Source organism: Plectropomus leopardus, chromosome 10, assembly GCF_008729295.1.
Source record: "Plectropomus leopardus isolate mb chromosome 10, YSFRI_Pleo_2.0, whole genome shotgun sequence".
In the NCBI taxonomy this organism is placed as follows: Eukaryota; Metazoa; Chordata; class Actinopteri; order Perciformes; family Serranidae; genus Plectropomus; species Plectropomus leopardus.
The window spans coordinates 16838385-16850755 of record NC_056472.1 but is presented as its reverse complement, the minus strand read 5'-3'; the positions used below and the strand labels follow the sequence as shown (position 1 = coordinate 16850755).

At 38.4% G+C, this 12371-nt stretch overlaps 1 protein-coding gene across 1 annotated transcript in view; it reads right to left on the bottom strand.

Annotated features, from left to right (window-relative positions):
- Positions 1 to 6686, bottom strand: part of LOC121949136 (sodium-driven chloride bicarbonate exchanger-like) — a 41832-nt gene extending 35146 nt beyond the window's left edge. The window contains exons 1-6 of the mRNA XM_042494752.1: positions 6121 to 6686; positions 5771 to 5925; positions 5443 to 5564; positions 4981 to 5139; positions 4667 to 4728; positions 3092 to 3906 (exon numbers count right to left, since the gene is read on the bottom strand). Coding sequence (XP_042350686.1) covers positions 3092 to 3906; positions 4667 to 4728; positions 4981 to 5139; positions 5443 to 5564; positions 5771 to 5925; positions 6121 to 6638 — 1831 coding nt within the window. The 5' untranslated portion in view covers positions 6639 to 6686. The remainder of the gene's footprint in view (positions 1 to 3091; positions 3907 to 4666; positions 4729 to 4980; positions 5140 to 5442; positions 5565 to 5770; positions 5926 to 6120) is intronic.
- Between the last annotated feature and the right edge of the window lie 5685 nt (positions 6687 to 12371).

The window sequence follows — 12371 nt, the reverse complement described above, 5'->3', positions numbered from 1 at the left end:
AGAAACTGATCAAATTCAGATAAAGTGATATTTGTTTCAGTATTTTGGGATGTTGTGGTGGAGCAATAGGAGGCGGTATATACTTAAAATTGCCTCTCCTCCAACTGTAGGCCCCTGAAATTATCAACTTTAAACACTTGCATGGGCAGTGGTGGCTGTGTTGTTGGTACCCTGTTAAAATGCCCATGAGCAAGACAGCAAACACACACCGACCCAACTCTACTCACCCAATAATACAAGAGAATAAACAAATTAATATCCATCAAATTATTGTTAATAGACTCCATGTTGAGGAATGTGTTTGTATTAATATAACTGAACTTGAGGTTGAGTGGAGGCTTCTAGTAGAGTCCAACCTTGTTCATGGCTGCAGGACTGCGCCAGGAGCGTAACATCAGCTTCCGGGCCTTATGGATAGGTATTCTCTGTGGGCCCCCCGCTCTTCCTCTCTTGATCCATGTCTGTCTCCCACAGTTTTTTTCTTTTTGCTTTTTTTACAAAGTCAGTTTGCTTTCAGTCATTCCTCCTTTTCTTTTCTGAAATCCCGATTTCCCTACATGGGCACAGTCATGACAAAGTACAGTAGGGCTGGACTAAACCATTTTGCACCATTAATGGGTGAGAGGGGCCTTGGACAGCTTCCACCATTTATTTATTTATTTATTTATTAAGTTCAGTCTTTCAGTTAATTTATTCAGCTGCTTTTAATTGAGTTATTGCACTAATTACCAAAACCAAACTTTGCATTCCATGTTTTCGGATCCCCCCTGCAATTTTGGTTATTGGTAATCACTACGGTGCCCCTGGTTTCAGCCACCCATACATTTAAAATTTATCTCAGGAGAGGTGTTGTTGTTTTTGGGTTTTTTGGTTTTTTTTTTTTTTTTTTTTTAAACTTTTGTGACCTTTAGTTCTTACAGTGTTTATTTCCAGGGAGACTTCCCTGTTTAATGTGTTCATCAGAGCTCGTGGGTTGCAGCTGAAACCATTTTTGGCACTGCAGTTCTCAGTCTTTCTAACAGCAGGGATTCCTTTAGCTGTTATAATAATAGTAAAGTATCGCCATCTGGTGTAAATCACAATCCATTTGTGGTTGAATCCAGTGGCAAACTGCAGCATGTAGCCTTTCATTGAGATATAAATAATAGTTTGTTTATTTAAACATTTTAATAAAAAAAAAAAAATCTGATAGCTGCATGTGAAATAGACTGTCCTCCTACTATGGCCAGATTGTAAAAAGCTGTTTGCTTACAGGAGCTGCATCGCCATCTACTGTTTATCCCTGGGAAGGCCTGACTCTGGCTGCCAGAGTGAGTTAACACACACTCACACACCCATTCAAACACACAAGCTAAATGCCACACGTTGTGGCGACAGCTGTAAGCTTCTCCTTCACACTGAAATTCCAATTAATTGCACATTGGTTTTATTATGCATCGGTTTTAATTATATTTTTTATCTTCATTAATTTGATATGAGTGATTAATACTCTTTCAGTGTCGCCATTAAAATATGACAAGGACAGAGCATACATAGCTGAGTCATCCAATCAGCAATTCAAAAAATCCGCAGTCAATAATAAAAAAAATGTATTTTAAAAAAACTATAAAATTATGTGCTTTCATGTAAAGCTTTTCCTTACCCCTGTCTTGTTCTGGTCCCTTGCACATTTTCACACAGGCAAGACTTTCTTGTGATGTGTCACTTCCTTTGGCTGCCGAACAGAAAACTTGTCAAATTCACAGTTTTTTTTTTCTTTTCCTTTTTCAGTGTAACTATGATCAAAAAAAAGTTTTCACCCTCTTAGATTGGCAAACAAAGTAATTCCAACCAAATGTTGTTGCAACAATACTTATTGTTGAATCAGAAAAATGTAAGGCACTTTTCATAATCGTTTAAAACCACCTGGGCCACTTTGAATTACGGCGGATATAAAAATTAGGCATCGACATATAAAAGTGAATCTCCATTTACATTATTACGACCTCACATTAAAGTTAACTCGCATTATTTTTGTGCGCTCTTTAATTGTACTTTTTTTAAAAAAAATGCTGTGCCGTTTTTGCCAGTTGGAGGTCTCGTTTGAACGGATATTTGAATGCTGGATTATTTTATTTTATTTTATTTTATTTTATTTTATTTTATTCATTTTCTCGACCAAGCAATAGACATACGTGAGGACAGGCTCTCAAATTAATATTTTTTTTAAAAAAAGGACAATAAGTCTCTTACGAGCATCAGCTAATTGTGATCATTCAATTTTTCACAGCGAGATAAAATACTCCTTCACAGCTTTCATAGCTTTACATTGCCATCGGGAAGATGACGGTGCGCTCATAGAAAAATAGCCAAATAAACTCTTTGTCTATTTAAATGAAAATTATTTGAATAGATGCATGATATCAATTAGTAAAATAAAAACATGAATTATAGTTTACATGATAACATCATTTATTATGTTTCAGTCACGTTACAGCAGATACAGAGATTTCCACAACAGCATAGCATACATGCTATGAAAAATAACCGGCTGAAATAATTAAAAAATAAAATAAAAAAGACTCTAAATCTACATTACCAACATTTATAACTTCTTTAACCACAGATATCATGGATGAAGCAGTGATCGTCATAAACTTTTGGTAGCCTACAGCTTTGATAAAGTACAAAATACACTTTTTTTTACTGACAGGGATTAATATGCCAGCATATGCTACACAAGAACATTTCATGTATACAAGATTCTCGATATCTGTCTTTTACTAACAGTTTAGGCTACTCAACAGAAGAGGTTTGTTTAAAACACTATGATTTAATCTACTCTGTGTACATCCAATCACTATCACCAAATATTATGTACATTATATTCACAATTACAGTGTTTTCTGGAGACAAGGCGTCCAAGCCATGGAAGAATTTACACTTTGGCCATAAACTGTGGAGGTGACAGTCCCTTTTTTTTAATCTCATAAATTGATTAACCTGTAGATAGATAGATAGATAGATAGATAGATAGATAGATAGATAGATAGATTGATTGATTGATAGATTTACTTTTTGTTTTAACTGTGAGGATAGAAACTGTAATAACCAATGTCCTTTGTGCAGTTTTTCTCACACTCTCTCGGCGCCAGCAGCTCAGACTTTAACGGGGACACTGTCTCTGAAACCGGTGTGGCAGAAGGTGAGATTCTCCTCCTTTTGGCCTGTTCAAAGATCCCAGAATCGCTCGAATCGATTGACTTAATGGAGGACGGCGTCTCTATCCAGCTCGACTCCGATGTCATGTCTTTGGGTTTGGCTTCCTCCGAGCCTCCGATCGGTGACCTCTCTGTGGGAATGGAGTCCCCCTCCTCGGTCAGGTAGTTGGTTCCCGCTCTGCCCCCGATCGAGTTAGCGGGCCAGCAGGAAAAGACCGAGCTGGATTTGCTGTTTACGCCACAGTACTGCGGCGGCGTGCGTCCTCCCCAGCCTGACGGGTCTGCGTAATAGCCAAGAGGCCGGTTGGAGCAGCCTGCAGTCGGCAGGGGAAGAGCCTTCACTCCGGCCGCTGCGTAGGACAGCAAGGTGGCCGCGTTACCGGCGAAATCAGCGGCGTCGTATGCCGAGGCAGCAAAGTCCAGTCGGTTGTTGGCAGGGGTGACAAACCATCGCTGCGGGGGGGTGGCAACAGTGGGCTCGTCGGTTTGCTGCGGGGACAGCAAGCTGTTGCCGAGTGGGACGCTGCGCTCCGTGCCAGGACCAGTCCCCACGCCAGGGTGAAAGCGAGATTTGGCATAAGTGCTGACAAATTGGTCCTGCAGGAAAGAGCTAGGCATGGCATATCTCGCACCCGGCACGATCTGTGAACGCGGAGAGTCACCCGGTGATGGAGTAAGGCGGTCGATGTCGCAGCCTGTGTAGACACTGAAAAGATGGAGAGAAAAACAGAGAAACAATTCAGTGACTAAACAGAGCGCTAAAGCTGGTTCTCTATAAATAAATAAAAAAGTAGGTCAATATCAGTTTTACCAATTACTGTATTTAGCAGATTCAAATGTGGAAAACAATCTGCCTTTCTAGAGAAAACTGCAGTTTTAAAAAGATTTATGGCATCAAAACGAATCTTTATGCAAGCGTTTCCATAACAGGCCCACTGCTGTAATACATGCGAAGTTGCACTGACAAAAAAAGTTAAGGTTTTGTTCACATCCTCATCTAAATTTTTTGGGTTAATGTTAAAATCGCAGCATATAATTTTCTTACATGCAGGGTGAACTACATGAACAATGAGCAGACAATGAGGGAGCGAACATTTGGATATTGGTGTTTATTTCTGACAAATATTTACATGACATTTCGTCTTTTAGACTGAAAAACCCCAACTGCGGTTGTGATAAATAAAAAAAAGAAAAAGAAAAAAACAGAAAAACACACATTATTTATTTGTTTATTAGATTCCTTGTTAAATCTTAACAGCCCAATCTAATTCGGATAGCAATTCCCAAAATATTACAGCAGAATTATAGAATTGCATTTGACATTATTAATACGATGAAACACGATTGTTTATTTAGATTTTTATGGATTAAAATTACAGAAACACGTAACAAAGCAAAGAGGCTGCACTTGCCAAAATTTAAAATGTAGTCAAAATAAACAATAAATAAATAAAATTAAATCTTACGTGTCATAGTTGTCCCGAAAACCTTTTGCAAACGGATTGTGGTCAATTTTCAGTTGCGTAATCTGCAGAGAAAAAAAATGCATTGATTAGAAAATCAGCGAAGATCAATGGACGGCAGCGTCAATCACCCAAATAATATTTCTTATTTTCTGAAATGCGCATCGTTCTGCTTTGTTACACAACAAATAAGCAAAAATAACTAGAATTTTAAAAAGCAGAACATTCTCTTTCTATTTTCTAAATTCTTAAAGATAGATAAGAGACTTGTCTGAAGGGGCATTTGCAGTGTTGTGTGATATGTGAAGTGGTCGTACGTCGGTATTCTGGTAAGCTGTGACGGCGATGAATTGCGTTTCTGTGAAGGTGAAAGTCTGGACTCTTCCAGGTTGGCTGGTGTCCTCTGTCCCATCCTCGTTTACTTCCACCACATGGAGCCTGGGCTGGTACTTGTGGAGGGACTGGAGGACCACCATCTGGAGATTCAATTAAAGACGCGCGTCAGAAACTCAGCCTCAAACTTTGGATAGATGAATAAAGCAGACACATACATGGATTTAGCTCGATTTTATCTTTATTTTATTCCTATTGTTATAACGCTGCACCAGTGTTCTTGCACTGAAAATAAGCCCAGATGAAAATAATAATAATAACATGAGGAGGAGGCTGTACAATAAACAAGAAAGAAAAAAATCAATGCATTTTTCCGATATCTGTTTCACAAATATTCAAAAAAACAAAAAATAGTAATGGAAGCATTTGATATTCTGTTGCATTACCTGTCCCGTGTTGTTGGAGGCACCTTTGTTGTTTGTGAGCTTTAGTTTTCCAAATGATATTTCTTGACGCATCCAGTGCGCTCCGGTATTTGGTGAGTCTGGGTGCATATAAACCCTATTTCCTAAAAAGAATACGCAAAAATACATAGAATTAGATATAATATATGTTTGGTTTTTTTAAAATAAAAAAATACATGAATTCGTTTGCCAGGATTGCTAAATGTTAAAACACATATGGTAGTCAAAATATATGAAAACAAATACAAGTTTTATGAAAATTAAAATAGTTAAATGTCCAATAATTGTAAAAATAAATTCATTCTGGTACCTATTACATTTGTGTCCGCTTTCCCACATGGCACCCACTTGCCTCCTTGAAATCGCCAGTGATTTGGATCAGCGAGTATTACATCCACAAATATATTGTAGTGAGCAGTTGGGTCAAGGCCAGAAATGTTGAAGCTTAAAAATGGGAACATTCGTCTGTGGAAAATAAAGGGACACGCATTTAGAAAACGTCTCTCATCACAAAAAAAGGCACAAAAGGCAGATTAAATGATGCGTTTTTCTCCTTAAGTCCTTTCTGTTGCGGGAAATAATGATTCGATGTTAATGGGCTACACAACAGTAACGAAAAGCTTCACAGTGATATGGCCAAAAATCTGCAGGCGCACTTACCGTCCTTGCTTTGTGATAATCATCTCTGTTTGGTGTCTGTGAAACTTGAGCCACAGGGCCCTGTTGCACAGATACACCTGCGCTTTCCCCGGAACCAGTCCCGCTTGCGCCGTGGAGAACTGGTAAAAAGCCCCTCCTTGGTAAGTGTGTCCATACTGTTGCGCGTAAGGGTAGCCTGCTGTCGGGTAGCCTTGAGGAGAAGTGTTGGTCAGAAGGCTGTTGTAAGCTCCATTAGTTATTACCGGGTGATGGGCCATGTAGCGGCTGGGACTTCCAATAGAAAAAGCCGGATGCGCTGGTCCATGCTGGCTCGGGTAAGGGAACATGGCACTAGTAGCTGCAGAGACTGACTGTGGCTGTGTGGATGGAGAAAAGATGCACCTTTCTCCTGCAGATCCATCGAAATTATGACGGATGTCAGAGACTCCGTGAAGACCAGGAGAGAGTTTGCCCCTCTGGACGTCCCCTGATGCGTCCTTGGAGTCGGGAAAATTGTCTGCCTCTGACTGATTCGTCATCTCCCTTGAGTTTTTTTTCAGAGGTGAACTTCTCTCCAGGTTGTCACTTGCAGATATAATAGGATGGTCCTGCAACGAAAGCTCTGATCCATCGGAGCTCGAGAAGCCACTGCCCACATTCATAAATTTCTTGGAGAGATCACTCGCTGGCGAGATGCAATTCTCGACCTGCATAGCTCAATAGAAAACCACTATTAGCTCAACCTATATCACAAGCTTTTGCGCGCGCCTTTCCCAATCTAACACTACGAAAACGCCTTGCTATGACTTGTGCTACCGAAGGCAGCAAATTAGCCAATTGACACCATCCTGCAATCAGGAAGGACTTTCTTTCCATCACTCTCCCCGCTTTGCTAATGAAACAAGTATTGCGATTGGTTAACTCAAGGCTGTAATTTAATTAGACAGCTCTTAATTAGGACAATCTGAGGAGCGCTGTGAGCAAAGTGATTTGTTTGTAGTGTGACACGGACCTATATTTGATTAAAACATATGGACTCAACCGGCTCTATTAATGTGTATATGTACATATATATATATATATGGGAGAAAAACAAAAAGATGAAAGAATAACAGTCATAATGTTTTCCTGTCAGCTGCGTTATTTACCTATTTATCCGCGTTATTTACCTATTTATGCGCCATGAGTGCCAAAGTATGTCTGCCGAAGAACCCAAGATATATTATTAACACGCCAAAAATGACAGTCCATGACAGGCAGTGCATCTGATGCCTTAAAATGTTTGTGGTATAGCGTGAAATCATGGCGTCCCACTGAAGATGTGTTTATGAGTCCCAGTGCTGATGAATATTTGATGCCCTTAAAGTTATGAGCCAGTGGGCTGATAGCAGGGCTGCTGTGGCAAATATATCTCAAAGAAAGTAAAGGGGAAAATCTTAAATCTGTCAGGGGATGCTGATTTAGGATTATTTTTGATACGATTAATTGTTTTATTTATTTAAATTTTTTTAGTCTTTTTGAGAACTTACTGTAAGAGTTAGAGGCTTATTGAAATTTATATTTGACTGAGATTTCCAACAAAATTGGGTTTAAAAAAAAGATTGAATTTGATCTCAGTAAGATGCAAGTCTGAGACAATTACAAATGTATTGTTTGCAGCTGTATAGTTTAGTACATAAGAGAATTGAAAAAAAAGAAAAACATTTAAAGCTACAAAGTGTCATTTTATTAGACCTCACTGCAGCGCAATGAAACTTTCAGGTTGATGTTGATTTAAAAAATAAAATTAAGAATCAGAAGTCCCAAGCAGAGAGCAGAAAAAAAAACCTCACTAACAAGGTTATTATCAAGTTGACACAAACTGCTTTTCAAGCAGGTGTTTTTGACATTGCACTGGATTTATACATTTCTCGTTCATTGCACCTGAGTGATAAATCAATGCAACCTTTATGAAACTCATACTGTGAGGTATGTGGTGTTGGTGGTGCCATATTCCAGCAGAACAAGACTCATGGGCGTGTTTAACTAATGTTAATGTCTTTATTTGTCAGCCTGCAAGAAGTCTGAGTTAAGTGTCAATCATTTATGCTGTGCTGCATGTGTACTATATGTAGAAAATAGCTTTCATCTATTGGTATACTTTACAGCTGTAAGATAAGATAAGATTAACTCTATTGTAATATATTTTGTCTTGGGCAAAAAAAAGTGCTAGACACACCTGCATAACATTTAATATATAGGTCTAACAACACATTAGGGCAACCAATGTACATTAGACAGCATGGTATCACATGATTTGGACACAAAAATTAAGGCGAAGTATTGCGCATACCCCAAAATAAATTAACTATAAGACCAAAAATACCATAAAAAGCTAAAAAAATGTTGGTGTTTTTTTAAAAACCCCAAACAAAAACATGTGATTGTGAGTATGTAGTGCAAACTAAAGCACCTACTTCTTAATTAACCTGCTCCTTAGGGACTAACTGATCATTTTTTCAGTAATGCAGCTGTATGTGGCTGTACTTGCATATAAAAACTATAATACAGTAGGAAATTAGTTAGTCAAATTATTATTGTTATTAGTCAAATTTCGATGCTTTTTAGGGGAATTTGGTCCCCACAGTGTTGATTCAACACTATGGTCTTTTTTAAAACAGTGGTTTCTATCATGGAGCTGCATTTTTATTAATAAGTCCTATCAGTCCTAGTGTTTTTGGTTGCTAAAAAATCTGAGGCACCTTTCAGTGTAAAGCTGTGCAACATCACTGATTCAAAAACTGATTTCCTCTTCGTTGTTTACCGCAGTGTCATTAACCTGCACATGTGCACAGTGCATTCTGAAGCAGACAGGGTTAAGAGAAGACCAATCAAGGCCTGATTCACTGGCGGGTACATCCACGAGTTTGTATCTCCAAGGAACTGCCATGAATCTCTGAAGCTAACAAGAGGGGTCATTACAGTAGGACTATAGGGTCCAGCAATCTATTCCTGTGAAAAATGCAAGCACAGGCTTGTCTGTGCCCAAGCGAAGGAGGCCACTCTCTGCTCTCCTCATTACAGGATTATGGTTCACTTCCATCACTGATCTTTAATAAGCAAAATGGGATTTTTTTTTCTTCTCACCTGATCAAACCAATTGTTGAATCACCCGTGCAGCAGCTCAGGTTGTTTCCCCAGGTGATCCAGTGCCTTATTTATCAGAAGGAGTCCTTTCTTTCTATTGGCTCAGCCAGTTAGTGGACATAACCAGAGAGGAGGGGGGGGGGGGCTGATTTGTTATGCCCGTGGCCAGCCTTATCCCTCGGGGGAGATAGCATAGTGCAGATTAGGATCTCTTCCTCCTGCCTTGTATAAACCCTCCATTGACCAGCTGAGTTTAATGCACTGGGTCCCTCCCTGTGAGCTGTATTTAAGCAATTTATACTTCAATTTTTTTTTATACTCCAAGTTTTGACTTAAATGCTAATAAATGCATATACAATTTGTCAGTGCAGGCTAAGAATCGAAAAATATTATAAATAAAATTGCAACAAACCTATATGAAGGATCACCATTAGAGATAGCCATCAATAATCTATGAAAAAATACAAAAATATTATTAAATAAACATTTTTCATGAAACCAGTTCGATGTTCAGTTGAGCATAAAACAATGTGCTTTTTTTTTCAAGCCGCTGCATCACCATTTTTTATTGTTGTGCCAAAAGGAATCTGCTTGCCACCTGGGTCTAATCTAATCAATGTGAATGACAAGGAGAGAAAAAGCCTGAAAGTGAGCACCGGCTTAGGGACTTTACCTAATGCCCAGCACTGTCACTTCAATGATATGATCACAGCACACAAAATGACAACAAAATTATAGCCAGCAAGGATATGGGGACATAGTGTGCTACTCCAGTCAGGTGAAATTGCTTTTTCCGACTATGAAATGGCTTGTCTCTTGTCGGATGGGTAAACATTTCCTTGTCAGGCCAGTAATAAGGAATGAGGCACACTGCGCTGAACTAAGAGGATAGAGCCAAGGTTATTTGGGATTCATGACAGGTAGTGGCTTATATTACAGCGGCACTAAAAATTTCATGGGAATGCATTTAAGATGGCCTTTAAGTTATTTATATGTTGTTTGCCAGATGCCACATTGCAATTTACATCAATAAATCAAAGTGAAGAATTTCTTCCTTTCTTCGAGGCTCTTTTGATTTAAAGAAAAAGACAAAACCTGTATTTACCTTAAGTCTTTAATTAACCAGCATGACTAATCTGATCAAGTGTGGTGCTGCTTTGTGCTTTGCTCATATAACTCTTCCCCCCTGTGGTTTCTTGCCATCCTCTGTCAGAGGGAATCAGGGTGCTCTCTGACAGGGAAGACAGCTGGAGGCCTGCTAAGGGGCGGAGTGGACAGTTGTGGCTTTTAAACCCTTATTAGCCGTCCTCCCTGGACACATAGAGACACGCGTCGTACGCAGAAGTGCACTCCTACACCTGCTCATTATTGATGTCCAGACCCAACCATGATTCTTTACCACAAAGCTCACAGCAAATTAACCTGAGGACAGGTGATTGTGATGTTCAGTGGCAAAACATGTGACGCAGCCCCAGAGCTAATATACCATACCTGCAGCCTGCACTCTGGAGATTATTCACCCAAATATTTCTACATGTGATTGTATATCTGGAGAAAAGAATAATACAAAAGAGATTTATTTAAAAAGCCATTAATTGATTAATTAAAGCTATCTCTTTATTCCTGCAGTATTTTCATTAGATACTACAGGTGAGGATAAACTCAATGCTGCATAGTATCGCAATATTTTTGTGTGACAGTATTGTATTGTTACACGGACACTAAATATAGATTTTTTTAAAATACATAAATTATACAAATTGCAAATACAAATTATGCTTTTGGTAACCTGCTAGAATAATATAATCAATTGCTTTCTCTATCCACTAGATACATTTTGCTGCAGTAAAAATGACTGAAGTGAGATCTACAGACTGAAAACATAACCATATAAAAAATTTCTAAAAAACATATGTTGATTAAGTTTTCCTTTGGGGGCAAAATTTGGAGTTGAAGACGGGTAATAAATCGTAACATATCACAATGTATTTTATGTTACATATGTATGTTATGTTACAGCTATGTTGTAAAAATACTAATAATACATTTTATTTATAGAGCACTTTTCATGGTACTCAAAGACAGTTTGAATATGTCACAAACTACATCAAAATACACACAACATTATTTACACATATCGTGACATATATATCATGATAATATTGTATCGTGGGGCCTCTATTAAATACATTCTCCAATGACTTTATTGTAGGTGATTAAAGTCACACTGCAATTTGGCTTTTATTATAGTTTGCAGAAATATAAATGACAGAACTGTATTATTTGTATGTTATTTTCAGTTATTGTTTTATGATCTCGCACTCAATTTCAATCTATTTAATTGTTTTTTATTATTCAGTATGCATTTCTCACAAGGTCGTAACCACCTTCCTGTGTAAGAAATCATCAGTATGCTATTTAATATTCTTGTGCCACATTTATTTATCTCTTTAATAGGCAGAGGATAAAGCAGATGTAGATATTTTTATCTTCCGTCTTTCTATCCCTGTCAGTTGTTTCTACATCACAGGACAATGTCAGTGTGGTAATTAGCACACTCCTATGGAAATAATAGTATGACTCTAAGGGAGAATACACCATGAGCATCCCACACTGCTCACATGAGCGCTCCCCTTTTCAAGGAACTAATGTTAATACAGATGACGGTAATGTAAAATTAATGCATAATTATAAATGTGTGAATTTAGTCTCATACCAATTCTGTGGCAAAGTAACACTTGTGAAATATTTGACTCCTCTGGGTACTACACACCCTCTTAGAGAGTAGCTGCCTCGTGCTCTCTGATGTGTATTATATGGCTTAACAAATGGTGAGGATATAATGTCAAGAATCACAAAGTTAGTGGAAGAGCTAATGTGCCTATGAAAACTTCTTTTATCACCTGCTACTGACCCGTTATCAACTGTTTGGTTTGTTGCTAGTCTCTTTAAATTTTAAAGAGCCTGTGTGACCCGGGGAGTGCAGCTGGGGTTTGTGACCATTTTGTTATTTCTGCTGCCATGCACTGTCAGACGTCTGCAAGTGAAGAACATGGCCACTGTCCCCAGTAAGCCTACGGCATGAAAAATTCACCACTAACTCTACTTTTTAAGCCATTTCTGATGAAAAGCACACAGAAATGAAA